Below are 15,172 nucleotides of genomic sequence, written 5' to 3'. Positions count from 1 at the left end.
AGAAAGATTTACTTGCTTCAAAGATCTCAGAGACAGGCCCCTGAACTGGAAGAGAATGAGCTATGGGGTCCAACCTCTTAGCTCTGAGTTCTGACAGAACTAAACAGCTGTGGAACTCTCAGGAAGTTCCCTTAACCTCTCATCCTGCTCCTCCTTGGTAGAAGCCACCTCTCCCTCCGGAGGGTGGGTGAGGATGGAGGGAGGAACTGCACGCAGGCCCTTCTGCAGTGCACTTCACACACCGGAGCCCAGCTCCCTCGGATGTTCTCTGGTGGCCCTTTTGCTAGAGTTTTCTGTTTCTCCTTTCACCGTCTCTTACCAAAACTGTGTTATAAAATTCATTCTTCTGATATCATTGTTTCAAAGACATTTATTGCACATCTCTCTTTGGATGGAGACGGTTTCCCCTTTCCCTCATTGTCCCTCATCCCCCTGTACCCAGATCCTCTCCATTCTAAAGCTTCCTTTTGACGGCCATGGTCAGGGTCTAAGGCCTCATAATTTCTTGCTTGTTTTGTGTGATATGTGTAGATTCTTCCTCCATGGTGTTACTGCTCATGTCACTGCACTTCTCAATGCCTGTAGAATGACTCCTAACCTTCCTGGTTTGACAAGTTTGAGGGCTTGACAGTGACAGGCTCAGAAGAGGAAGGTGAGGTTGAAGAGAAAGTCTGCTTATCAATGAGACAGGAGGTGACAGCCAAGAAGAGAAAGTTGAGGACCTTCCCTAAAGTCATGGAAAATTGGAGTGTCCTATATTCAAGGGTAACCTTGCTGTCCGCTGGGATTGGCTGTGTTATGTCCTCCGTTTCTGGCCCACACTTTCCACTGTGGATGCAACCTTGCATTGCCTATGCCCTGGGGAGAGGAGAGTTGGGTTATTTCTGTTTAATGATCATGTAAAGAAAAGAAGCAACAGGAGGTGAAGTGCTGAGTGGTGACAGAGGCTCCATGGAGGTAAAGGTTCAGAGCTAGAAAACTCCAGGGAGCTAGGCATGGTGGCACATGCCCATTAATCCCCGTGGCTGGGGAGGCTGAGGCAGGAGGATCGCAAGTTCAAAGCCAGCCTCAGCAACAGTGAGGTGCTAAGCAACTCAGTGAGACCCTGTGGCTCAGTGGTTGAGTGCACCAGAGTTCAATCCCCAGGACTCAAAAAAAAAAAAAAGTAAACTCCAGAGAAAGGTCAGCTTCATAACACCCTAGACACATTGAAGGGGACTTTAGATTTTCTAGCTATACATTGGCAGAGAATCAGAACCAATTTTATTTGAATATCTCAGGATGAATTGACTTCAGCTAACTGCTAGAGATCTTAGAGGTTATACATCTATCACAGATGTGGTATTGACAGACACCTAAAAGTATCCTTTGGGTTAGGGACAGTTCCTTTTCTATTTTTGGTACTGCCCAGAATTATTATATGGTGGGGACCTAATCAAATTTTCTGAACCATATTTCATCAGATTTTTGACAACTTTTCTTATGGATAGATAATAACAATGACCAGCATTGTGTACCAGGCAGGGGATGCTGTGTGTACATACTGTCGTTTAAATCCTTACTCAAACCATTTGAGATATGGGTATGAAGGGTTATTATAGAAGGTGCATGAGTTTAGTCTCTCAGACGTATATTATGCCTCAGACGTATCTCTCAGACGTATATTCAGCTTTGGTAATGTTAAAAGAGAATTGGACATAAACCTAGGCGGGGAAATCAAACCTGTCATTCTTCCACCATTCAAGTTCAGAGGAGTCTCTTGGGGCTTTGAATGGCCAGATGTTGCTGGCTTGATGACTTTGCTTTGTTTCATCCCCAGCCAACTAAATTAGAGAAACTCCAAAAAGCATCCTGCCTCCACCCCTCAGTCTCCCCACAAAGCTGTAGGTGGGAACCAGGAAGAAAAAAAATGATTTCCTTTATCTGGTTTTTATAATCTGCAATATACACAAGGGTTTTTAGGGTTGGCATGGGCATGGAGTCTGGTGGTGGCCTACTGAGCTATTGAAGAGTAGATAAGCCCTTTAGGACACAGGGGGAAAGGTTGCAGGCCCAGCTGCTTCCTCTGATAAGTTGCCTCCACTTGGGACAGGCCTGTGGGCCGTCATGGTGTTGGAGCAGAATTGGTAGGAGGAGCTTGGGAAGTCACTGGACCTTTGGGTCTTGTCAAATGTGAAGAAAGTAGTTTCTTTCTGAGTCAACTTTGCTTTGTGTTATAAACTGGCTTGAGGGAATGAAGTCACATGGCCAAGAGAATCGCTTGAGAGTCTGCTGACCAAGGAGATTCTACTTGAACATGCTTCCTCTTTGTGTGGGTCATGGCTGCAGCAGAGGGTAGGCCCTAGTTCCTGTAACACAGTTCTCAACTCTGGCTGTACATTAGACCTCCCCTTGGGAACCTTAAAAATGACCAATCATTGGGCTCTACCCCCCATTCAGTTGAATTAGAATTTCGAGGAGTGGAGCCTGGGTATTGGTACTTTTAAAAAGAAATAAATAGAAATTAAAGAAAAATTAACAGAAAAGTCACACTCTAGGCGAAAGTATTTGCAAAAAATACATATCAAATAAAGAATGTGTATCTAGAATATATATAGAACCCTTAAAAGTTAATAATAGGAAAACAAATAACCCAATTTAAAAATGGCAAAAGGTTTAAATAGACACTTCAACAAGGAGAACATTTGGATGGCAAATAAACATATACCAAGATGTTCAACATCATTCGTAATTAGGGAAGTGCAAATTAAACTACAATAAGATATCACTGTGTTTCCTTTTAAATGCAAACAAACCAACAACCATGAGTAACAACATCTGACAATTCTGAGTGCTGGTAAGGAATGGAGCTATTAGAACTCTGATAACTGGCATGAATGAAAAATGACGCAGTCTTGGGAAAAAAGTTTGACTCTAATAAAGTTAAACATCCACTTACCATATAAACCAGCAATTCCACTCCTAAATACTCACTCATGAGAAATCACAACTGGTGTTCACATGAAAACCTGTACATGAATATTTACAGTGACTTTATCCACATTGACCACAGACTGGAAACAACCCAGCTGCCCTTCAACTGGCAAATGGATTAACCAACTGTGGTGTTCTCACACAGTGGGATACCACTTAGCAGTAAGATGGAACCAATCTCTGACGCACATGACAACATGAATGAATCCCAGTGACATCTCTTACTAAGTGAAAAAAGAAGATTCAAAAGGTTACAAACTGAATGATTCTTTCCATGACATTCTTATAAAGGCAAAACTGTAGGGTCAGAAAAGGGACGGGCGGTGGTCAGGGACTGGGGGTAGAAGGAGAAGATAACTAGAAAGAGGCAGCAGAAGGAATATTTGGGGGCCATGGAACTCTTCTGTATCGTGATTGTAGTGAAGGTTGTATGATGGTATGTGTTTGTTATACTATACTATGTAATTATAACTCAATAAAACTGACTCCTCAAATTCATTATTCCAGGAAAAAAAGGAAAAGCTCTCACGTGATTGGAATTAATAGTCATGGTTGAGTGTTGTTCTTGCATAACAGATTTGTATCCAGGCTCTGTCATTTAAACCTTGGTTTCCATATATGTAAATTTGGAGATAATAAAACCTACTTCTATGGTTTGGATGTGGTTTGTCCCCCAAAGGTTCTTTTGTAAGTACCTTGGTCCCCAGTGTGGTGCTGTGAGAGGTGGTAAGACATTTGTGTGTGTGGCAGGGGGCTAGTTGAGAGGTGCTTGGGTCATTGAGGGTATTGCCTCAGAAGGGATTAAGGTAGTTCTGGTGGGACCCTGGTTACTACCTTTGAAAGTAAGTTATTACAGAAAAGTAAGATTGATCTCTTTCCTGTCTCTTGATTTTTATCTCACCACGTGATCTTTCCCTCTCACACATGATGCCATCTGCCACAATGTGATGATCAAAAGGACACTTTACCAGAGTTAGTGCTATGCTCTTGAACCTCCAAAACTGTTAGCTAAATAAACATCTTTTCTTTATATGTTATCCAAACTCTGGTATTTTGTTATAGCAATGGAAAACAACTAAAACACCTATCTTGAGATATTGTGCTATATGGTGAGCATAGAATTTTGCACAAAATAATAATAATAATCAGTTATTCAGTGCTATGTGCTAGGCATTACACAGGCAATTTTTAGGCATCTCATTTAGTTTTCACATCAACTCTATGAAGCAGGTATTTTTATTTTTCAAGTGGAGAAACTGAAGCTCAGAGAAGTTACAAAACTTGCTCAAACTGATTAAACCAGATTCCAAGCCTAAACTAAACCTTACTGGTTAGTGAATCATTTCAAAATCTGTATTTTAAACATTCCTCTGTGATGTCACTTTCTAGCCTTCCATCTCCCTTTCTCAGTATTTTTATTCCCATGATTTCCTGATCTCATTGACACCTCCAGTTTCCTCAGATCCTACCATTTTCCATGAATCATTATTGCTTTCATGTTTTCACTTCCCTCCTCCTTCAGCTAACTTTATGTTGTTCAGCATGGTTTACTTTTGTTTTGCAAATGCCTTAACTCCACTGCTCTTTCTTTCTGGGCTTGAAAAAGCCAAATTTAGTTATTCCTATTAGCAATTATTGCTGGAGATAAATGCAACACTGTGGAGATTGGACCTGCAGGTGAGCCAGGTTTTAACTGAGGTCAGAAGGTGGAAAGGGCCATGTATACACAAGGGTGGAGACAAAGGGAAGGGGACTCTATGGAATAAGAAGCAGTGGGAACGTTGGTCAAGGGAGAGGCAATATGGGATGATGATATGGGAGTGGACAGAAGACAGTGGGTGAGAGGGACTTCAGTGACCAAAGGTACTAGGGGAGGCTGGTTGAAAGACACTGCTGTTGATGTGCTAATGTTGGCATGAGTTATTTTGGTCCTGGCCATGGCTGGGGCTCTGGGAGGATTCTGGCTGGCCCAGCAGGGAGATGAGTCAGTCACAAAGTGTAGAGGCGTGTTCTGCATGGGGCCATATGTGGCGAAGGGGAGAGGCAGGGTTTTTTCCCTTCTGGTGCTTGAGGCAGTGGTGAGGACATCAGTTACTGGGAAGTACCAGGGTCTGTGGTGCTAAGTGTTTAACAACTAACCCCCTGAGAAACAGCCACACGATGACAACAAACCAATAGTCCCACCATCCCTGGTTTCAGGTCAACAATGTAAAATCACTGATTGTAAAGTTGGAAAGAGGTTTGCACAGCCAGGGGTCTTGGCAGCTGGTGCAAACTGGCTCCAGCACAACAGTGCTCCTGTCTGTGCAAAAGTCGAGATCGTACAGTGCTTATGAATAGGGAGGCAGCTGGCAGGTTCCCAGGATGCAGCTCGACCAGGTTCTGGTTTCTGCAGCACCATGAAGGATAATTATGATGATTTACTCTCAGAAATCATTGTGGTCTGGGCTCTGAGTCAAAATAGTATGAGGGGGCTGGGTGCGGTGCTGCATGTCTATAATCCCAGCAGCTAGAGAGGCTAAGGCAGGAGGATCACAAGTTCAAAGCTAGCCTCAGGAACTTAGTGAGACTGTAAGACACTCAGTGAAACCCTGTATGTAAAAAAAAATATGAAAAAGGGCTGGAGATATGACTCAGTGGTCGAGTACCCCTGGGTTCAATCCCCAGTACCAAAAAAAAAAAAGTTATGGGGTTTAGAGAAAATTGTGTAGGCTTCATTAGCTGGGAAGAACCTGAGGCATCTGCCTATGCCTCCTAGTTGTGTGTCTGCCTTTTGTCCTATCATCTCTGATAATAATTTTAGATCTATGAATTTATGATGAATAAATTTCTTCGTCAAAAATGTTTGAAAACAATTGCAATCATGTTACTAGAATCTCAAGTATCCACCAAATTCACTCATGTGAATAATTAATTTTCATCTGTTAGGGAGAACAATCCCTTCTTCTGCAAAAACTTCAATTATTAGTGAATCCATGCACATGAGAGTGACTTCAGGAAAAGGGAACAGTGGTAAGACTGACAGGAAGATCAGTCACGACTGATCTTTTTCTTATTAAATTAAAAAGATGTCAGATACAAACCTGCAGGCTTTCAGATTGCATGTTGGTGGTTTATCTTTGCATCACGCATGTATGAAGACCACTTGGCTTGAATGGATGGTGTTAGTGTCATGCTTTTCTTGTAGTGGTTTACACCGAACTCCTGGTGGAAGTTAGGATTCCTACTTCTTTTGAAACATTTGAAGGGACCAAATGCTCACTGCCAGTTGTGGGTTGATCCACATGATCTGCCACGCACATAACATTATACTTTTGCACTATCACCACTAACAAGCAGGAACTTTTCCTTTCTCTTCTTTTTCAAGTTGTCCACTGACCTACTTCTGGTATTCAGGAAAGGTACTGTGGATTACAACTCAGGAGAAGAGGGGGAAGAGGGAAAGGCAATAGGCAGTCATTCCACAAATTATCAACTCGTATGTCCTGGCGCCTTCTTTTTTAAAAGTGAGTTTTATGGCTCTCAAGGAGAGAGGAGGAACTTGTTGACCCACCTCTGCATAGGATCTATCTGCTGAGGTGGTTGTGGCAGATGGCATTTTGTGATTCTCACAGTGGCTTTAAATCTCCTAGCTTGGCTTCCTTCTTGAGAGCACAATATCAGTGTGAGGCTTATCAAATCCTAATCATGTCAGATTTATTGACTTATCATTTTGCTATTCTAGTCTTTGTTATTTTTATCCTTTGCCCCTTCCCTAAAGGATTACCTATCTTCCAATGAAAGGGAGAGATAAATAAAAATAGAGCCATCAGAACATAACAGAGAATGAGAAATTGGGAGACATCTGGGCACCAGAATAATTATTTGCATTGAATAAAACAAAGAACAGGGAAGCTGTTACAACTGTGTCAAAACCAAGCCCCGATCCGCCTGCAGTAAAGGCCAAAAGAGAACACAATGAACCACATCACTGCCACCTAGTACATCTCAGCACCGAATGGGAAGTGGGATGAGCAGTACCTAGTTCAGCAAGCACACCATCCACTTCCCTCCCTGAGACAATTACCTGATAATATAGACGCCACGGCAGCAATGATGAAGGACACAATGACACCAGGTCCCGCCATTTCCTTGGCCACCAGGCCAGACACCACATACATGCCAGTGCCCACGCAGCTGCCAACGCCAAGAGAGATGAGGTCCATGGTGGTGAGCACCTGGGCGAGCTTGGTGCCATGTGCCGTGGTGGCCCCAGTTCCCTCCAGCATGGACTCTACTGGTTTGGTGCGCAGGATCCTAGAGTGCATGGCATACCAGGCAGACCCCCACTGCACCCGCCGGGGGTCCAGCGAGGACAGGAAGCCACTCATCTTGAGTAACAGGAGTTGCAGTGAAGGTCAGCTGATGGAAGAGGGCTACGGAAGCCTTAGTGGATGGTTCTGGAATTCATCTAGTGAACAGGGATCGCCCTTTTAGGAAAGGTCCACAGCAAAGCAGCCTTCTCCTGGGCATGAATATCTGCACACACAAAAAAAGAACACGAGAAAGGAGAGGATGAGAAACAAACAAAGACTTGGAGGTGTGGTTGACACTCATGTCCTGAACTGGGGGAGCTGTGCTCACAACATGGGAAGGTTCCATTTACCCTGCTGTTCCCCTCCAGTTCTAAATGACAGTCTGAAGCTTACACTGTGTTGCACAGTTGTTCACAAGGGGCGCCATGAATCAGGGCTCTGACCCTTATGCTCTGGGACTTTGGGTAAGCCACTTCTCTGTGCTTTGGTCTCAACTGTCTAATGGAACAATAAAGTCCCCTCCTACTGTTGATGTGACCATTAGATGAATGTATGTCTATAAGAAGCTTAGGATAGCGCCAGGCGTGTGGAAAGTGCTCCTCTGTCTCAACTCTAAGTTCTTATCTCTTGGCTTGGCCAAGACTTCATCTGTGATTCTTGGGCATGCTCTGTGGGGTCATAATATCTTTATTTTTCACACAAGGATATAAAAAGAGACCTATGCTTCTCAAGAGGTGTTATGCCACCCATGGGGTTATTTTGAAATCGGTTTTCAAGTAAAATGAAAAAATGTGTTGGACACTTTTTGCTCTTGAAGATTAGGGTGACAAAGAGCACTCCTAGCATTTGGGGCTGGGGCAGAGACAGTAAATGTGTAGGACAGTGTCATGTCACACAGCTTTCAAATATCTTGCCTGACATTCCTGTTAATGAGAAACCTGGTAATGATGATCTAAGACTAGAACAATGTTGGATTGTTTTAATATGCAAGTATGTTGGATTCTCTGGGAAAGTAACTACAGGGGTTGTAGCTCAGTGGGAGAGCGCTTGTCTAGCACATGTGAGGCACTGGGTTCCACCCTCAGCACCACATAAAAATAAATAAATAAAATAAAGGCATTGTGTCTGTCTATGACTATTATATATGTATATATAATATATAATTTATATAATATATATACAATATAATATAATATATAATATATAAATTATATAATAGATATTATATATATTATATATTTATGTAACTTATATATATTTTATATAATATATAAATATATATAATATATATTATAAATTATAATTTATATATAAAAGAAAGTAACTACAGAGTAAATCAAAGGAAGGTTATAATTTGTTTAGTTCAGAACTTAAGATGAGTTGCCTGCCATTTTGGAAAACCAGCACTCCCTGCAGTGCCACTCATGGTTTGTATATGTCCTGTAACAGCCTGTCATTGGGAACTGGCACATTTGCAGTGATACTTCATATTGTGCCAGCATCTGACAACTTCACTTGGCTATGCCTGGAAATTTACATACAGAAATAGGTTGGATATGGGCATGTTATCTATGAATTCCACTTCAGGATACTTATAAAAAAGGATACTGGGTCTGGCAGAGTTGAGAATTATGGTTTTAGGTGATTTCTAAAATGTTGTAAAATTAGAAAATACGAATATTTTATGAAGCTACTTTCTTTGGAAGCCAGAAACTTTATGAGTCTAAATAATTTTTTACATTGTAGCCAAACATTGTTTCCAAGTACTATACTATTAAGCCTAGACATTTACATGTATAATAAGTACCTGCTTACATAATCTACTATTATTAATTAATACTACTTAGCACTTAATGTACCACTTATCTGTTTCTGAAAGCTTTGCAAACACTATCTAATGAGAAAAATCAGGTGAAGTTCGGCAGTTTGGTTCACAGGGATTGGGTGACAGCCCTTCTGGTTCCATTTCCTCCTGCAAACCAGAGTGTGTGCATTTCTCCTCCTCTTCTACCCTTTCCCTTCTCCTCCTCACCCCAGTCTCCTCCTGTACCTCCTCCTCTTCCACGAGTATACCAGGGAGGCTTCTAGAACTGTGTTGGTTGCAGTCTGATAGGAAACGAGTGAATACACCTATTTCATTTCAATTCGTCCAGTGTGTACTGAGCATTTGTTAAGTGCCAAACATGGTGTTAGGTGCCTGAGTTCTGGAACTTTTAGTCTGGGATGGGAGATGATACCCACCCACTTCACGTTGCAAGTAAGAAGCCTCGTTTTTTGTTTTTTTTTTTTTACCCTGAGATGCTGTCTTTTGTTATTTTTCTTATTACAGAAGCCCATTGCAGACAAGTGAGACAATATAAATAATAAAAAATGAGTAAATAAAATACTACCTACTAGCAATGACCCATCATTAGCCCTTGATTCATACTCTCTCAGACCCTTTTCTGCATACATATGGGTAAGCATCTATTTGTATGGATGTGTGTGTGTGTGTTGTGTGTGTTTTATAAGTGGGATTATACCACTTATGATGACTTAAATTTTTCTTGTTCTGCTTGACATTATGTTTAAATGTTTTCTCGCATCTATAGTTTAAGTAACTGAATAGTTGCTTCATAATTATGGCTTTGCCAATATTCTTATTCAGAAAACTGACTTCTTGTCTTGGCTTTATTTCATTCATTCATTCAAGAAAATATGCACAGCATCTTTTCTGTGACAGCCAACCTTGGGCATCAGTTGCTGTGATAAATAAGACATCCAAAGTCCTGCTCTCCTGGAGCTGATATTTGGTGAGGAGAGACAGAATACACTGGTCAACAAATGAACAAATCCTTTCAGAGATGGGTGATGACTGTGTTTTTGGTGGCTTATGTATCTCCCCCAAATTCATATGTTGAATCCTAACCCTCAAAACCTCACAATTGTGGCTTAAATAAAAACAAGGTCACTGTAGTTATAACCAAGTTAGGATGGGTTCTCTCATGCAGTAGGGTGGACTCCTAACCCAATATGATTGGAGTTCTTTTAAAAAAGGAACATTTGGACACAGACACATAAGGACAGTACCATGTGTATATCAAGGCAGAGTTTGGGGTGAAGTACAAGACAATGAACACCAAAGATGGCTGGCAAACTACCACAGGATGGAAAAGAGTCTGGGAACAGGTTCTTCCTCACAGTCCTCAGAAGAAACCAACTCTGGACACCTTGACATTGGCTTCTAGCCTACTGCACTGTGACACAATAAAGTTCTGTTGTTAAAGCCAGCCAGTCTGCAGGACTTTGTTATGGCAGCCCTAGAAAACAAATACGGCTCTAGAGGAAATAAAATGGAGTGGTGGGAGGCAGGACAGTCTCTACAGACAGGGCATTGGCTCCTTGGTGACCATAAGGAGCCAGTCATACAAGGTGTCAGGGAAGGGTTTTCCTGGCATAGTGCGTCTAGAAGGCAGGGCAAAGTGTGGGGTCTCCCAGGAACTGTGTGACTCCTACAGGGCAGGGAGGAACAATTTGAGTGTCCTAAGTTAGTTGAGTGTCAACTAACTTAATCCTCACAACAAATCTGCCTTTGTAGAGGAGGTGATAGAGGCCAGGAGAGGGCAGTCATTTGCCCACAATCCAGGTCACCAAGCTCTTAAGGGACAGAACCAGAACATGGCCTCGGGCATCTGCATACAGAGCTCACATCTGGACTCCTGGGTCTCCTGCTAGAAGTGTATGGAGGTCAGACTGCGAAGGGACTGATAAGCCAAGATAAGCAGTTTGAGTTTCACTCTAAATGCCTTGAGAAGCCATTGGAGGGTTTTATTACTTTTCTAAAAGTAGCTGCTGTGCAAAGTTTAGCTGAAGAGTCAGGGCCCGAGAGACACTTTAAATCAGTCCTGGGATGGACGTATGTGAAAGGCGAGTGGGATATGGGTTTGCTACAGAGGGAGGCTGCTAAGTGAACAGAATCTTGGACCCAGTGCCAGTGCAATTCTGCAGGCAGGGCAAAGCCCACACATAAAGGGAGGCAGACAAACTTTCACAGTGGAGAAGGGCCTCCTGGGCCACATGCTGTTGGAAAGGAGAGTGGCCCCATGGCAGGGCATGGCCATGGGAAAGGCAGGTGGCTTCGTTCCCAGCTCTGTGAGAGAAGTGGGGCATGCGTTTCCCTATCTTCATGCTCCTCTGCAGTGGTTCTCCATCTGGATACACATTGGGATTATCCAGGGAGTTTTCAGGAACACTGGTATCTCAGCACCATCCAGACATTCTGATTCAAGTTGTCTAAGGTGTGGCTACATATAGGGATTCTTTAAAGTTCTAGAGCAGCAGGGCTGTGGCCCCATGTCCCTGACAGGTATAACCACTCAAGTGGGCCCTGGGGTCCCACAGATATTTCCTGCTTCCTGTCCTATCCTTGGCAGGTGGTAGGGTCTCTTCTCAGCTCTCCTCTGCAGGCAACCACTCTGGATACCTCACACAAGTATCCCAGGAAACTTGTTCTGGTCAGACACTGTCACAAGGACGCTGAGAAATAAGTCAGGCTTATTAGGGAGACAGCAGCTTCTATTTGCATTCCATGTATGTGATAATTAGAAATTGTGGTGAAAATGTGGATAATTAACTAGAACAAAGATGGAGGGTGGCAAGAATTCCTTGCTGGCTCAATTCCTTTCATGCAAATCCACTGAGCTCTTGCTTTATTGATGCAAATAGGGGCTTGGGGGCATTTCCTTTCTTGGTAGGAAATTTACTGGAGAGAACAAAATGTACAAAGGAAAACATGCTTCTAGGTGACTATTGACAATATCCATATTCATTACCCTCAGATTATGTTAATCAAAGACAGTTTTGGAAGCTTATTGCTGTTGTCTTTCCAAGATGAGCAATAAATGCGTGTTGTGCTTTCTCTAGCACTTTAATTCAAGTTTCTCAAAATACTTCACTGCTATAACTAAGGAAGGCTTATGGGGCCTCTGGGAGGAAACACTCATCCTTGTGGTGTTTGCCGGCATGTCTGAGGGTTCACGGGCTCCAAGTATAATGATGGTAAGAGCTGGTTTGTTTCAGAATGAAAATGATTATGGTTTAGAAACTCACTGAATAGGTAGGATTATAGAATGAGATTAGAGTCTAGCTTTGGAGGTGAGGAAGGGAAGAAAATGAAGGATAACAGAAGTAAATAGTCAAAAAAAATATCATTCCTGACTGATTTTGCAAATATACCAAGGGATTATATAAATCCCTTCAGAACATTCCCGGCGAATAGTAGTACAGGCTTTGCCAGAGCATCGGGGGCAGCAGGGAACACTGGCTCATGGAACAGGGAACCACTGTGCATGGTTGGACAGTTATGATGTCTGCAAAATCCTTTGCATCAATGTCCCCAGCCAAAACGAGGTTATAGTGAGAGTAAAAGTAGCCTGGTTTTATCAGCTCTACCTGGTGATTGCTGGGTCCAAAGGCCTTTCAGCCTCAGTGCCATCCCACTCCTGTATCCTGGGGTCCTGGGCTAACCTTCCCACCAGCCTCACTGCTTCTCCTCTGGATTGAGCTACTGGCTTCTGATTAAGGTACAGTTGGGGGCCAGTTTCCATGGGTTCAAATTCTGGCTCTGCCCTTACTAGCTAAGCGACCTTGGGCAGGATCTCTCAGTGCTTTAGTTTTGCCATATGTAAAGTGGGGTAACCATGGTACCAAGCTCACAGGGTTGGGGTAAGGAGTGAAGGAGCTAATGAGTGAGAAGCTTTTAGCACAGTGTCTTTCATACAGTGAGTGCCAGGGAGAATTAGCCAATATCACCCTGTACTGGGCCCTGATCAGGTCTTCTTGATCCTTACTGCAAACTTCCCTCCTATCTCCATTTCCCCAGCCAGATCTCTGAGAGCGCTTGGCCTGCTTCCCAGTCTTTACTTAGGGGTTTTTTCCTACTCAAACTTTCCTGGGTTTCTCCTGAATGTAGACTGCATGATCTGGTACTCTCTTGGTTACCTTTCTCAAGCTTGTAGACACTGGCTTTCTTTTTTCCTGTATCTTTATTTAAATGGGCTCCTTGGCAGATTTCTTGGACCCTGGGGTGCAATATCTCCTTTCATTCTTCATACCCTTGACCTTTCCCCGCAAGGTGCACACACACCAGTGGGTGTCTAAGACATGGTGGGCCCACCCACAGTCACCATCTGATCCCTGAAATCATGATCCCCCCTGACCTTGGCACCTGCAGTTACACTCTGTTTCTCTTCCTTCCAAACTTGCTTCATACAGCTCTGTTTGCACTCCAACTGTGGATGTGGTTGCATATCAGTTGCTATGACTTTATATTGGGTGGCCAGGTATAGGCCAGCTGTGTCTGAATTTCATGGTCTGCTCAGCCCTAACAGAACATCCTAGTAAATTGGATTGAGTTATGTGTCCCAGTAACTCTCTTTTACTGTCTGCGGTTTTGCTTTCTGTAACTACACCAATTTGGACTAATCTTCTTATGGGTTAAATCTTCAAGTTTTCCAAGGCAACTAACATTTTTTGGAGTCCTGTCTTCCCTAGGCCAAACCTTTGTAATTTCTTCTGTGATCAACTGTGCCTCACATGTTATAACTTCTAGATCAATCAATTTTTATTGTTACGTCTTGGGCAGTTTGCAGTTTATTATGGTTGATGTTTTTGGACCTTGAGAGAGTGGCAAGGGACATGTTTTTTGATTGGTCTGGCTCTGTGTGTGTGTGTGTGTGTGTGTGTGTGTGTGTGTGTATTCACATGTATGAACATCAGCATGCACCTCCTAAATTGTATAATGCTGGTGCCTGACAAATATACACTTAGATATACAATTGGATTTAAAACTAGTGTTGCCTGATTTCCTGTTTACTAATATTCCTGACTGCATCTTGCTAGTGTTGATTGATCAAGTCCACTTCAAATAGTTTTTGCTACATATAACTTAATGATGTGCTAGCATAGATTGAGGTATATGGCATCTCAGACACAGCTGACTTTGTTTTACTTGGGAGGTCTTTAAAGGGGAGTTTTTATCGATTACAACCCCATATGTTAGCTATGCAGAAGAGGTTGTACCAATTCAGTTTCCTTTCGAAAGATTATTTTTTATTTTTCTATTTCTAAAGAAGTCATTGAGTATAGTATACTAATTAGTTTCTGCAGGAGTAACAAGCAATTCTAAATTTCAATAGGTTACACAATGACATTTGTCTCTGGCTGTGGTTTTACTCCAGACTGTGGGTTGGTTTTAGGTCTCTTCCTAAATCCAGACAGTGTGTCTACTCCATGTGTCTTCTTCTTCTGGGACACAGGCTGATGGAGCAATCCTTGTCTGACACAGGCTGTTCTCTTATGGTGCAGGACCGACTGAGTCTCAGGACTGTTGGAAATGTGAAATGCCTCTTCTGCTTCTGGTGGGAACTGGCACTTCCACTGACTCTCTGTTGGCTAAAGTAGGTTGTATTACTAAACCCAAAGTTAGTCCAGGGGAATGGATCCTCTCCTATTGGAAGCAGGTGAGTCACATGGCAAAGGGTGAGGTATAATCTTCTTATAAAGGAAGATGTGAATAATTGAGTTGAGAATATCTCACTGAGCCTGGCTATGTATGAAGCAAAGCAACTGTATTTTTTTTTGAGACTTTTTCAGAAATAGGCAGAAATCTATCCAACTGAAGCATAAGCTTACAGAGAGTCTGATATGTTCATTCCTGCACTTCCACAATGAATTCTTTATGAAGATACAAATATTGATCTCCTTTAATGACCAGTTTAAATTAAAAATTCATCTGTTCCACATGGAATGGAACAAAACAAAGAGAAATCAGTTTGATTTTGTTTGCTTGAAATAATTCTTTAAAAAAGCTCATGAGGGTAGTTGATATTTTTCTGGTCTGGGACAATATTTCTACTTTAAAAAAA

General features: G+C 42.4%; 1 protein-coding gene across 3 annotated transcripts in view; it reads right to left on the bottom strand.

Annotated features, from left to right (window-relative positions):
- The window catches only part of SLC7A14 (solute carrier family 7 member 14), a 105,253-nt gene that overhangs the window by 45,905 nt on the left and 44,176 nt on the right, over nucleotides 1-15,172 (bottom strand). For all 3 annotated transcript variants that reach the window (XM_079101496.1, XM_079101497.1, XM_079101498.1), the window contains exon 2: nucleotides 7,040-7,491. In XM_079101496.1, the coding sequence (XP_078957622.1) occupies nucleotides 7,040-7,343 (304 nt within the window). In that variant the 5' untranslated portion in view covers nucleotides 7,344-7,491. The remainder of the gene's footprint in view (nucleotides 1-7,039; nucleotides 7,492-15,172) is intronic.

This window comes from Sciurus vulgaris, assembly GCF_902686455.1.
Source record: "Sciurus vulgaris genome assembly, chromosome: 10".
NCBI classification, from domain to species: domain Eukaryota; kingdom Metazoa; phylum Chordata; class Mammalia; order Rodentia; family Sciuridae; genus Sciurus; species Sciurus vulgaris.
The sequence above is the reverse complement of the archived record's forward strand: the minus strand, read 5'-3'. Positions and strand labels throughout refer to the sequence as shown.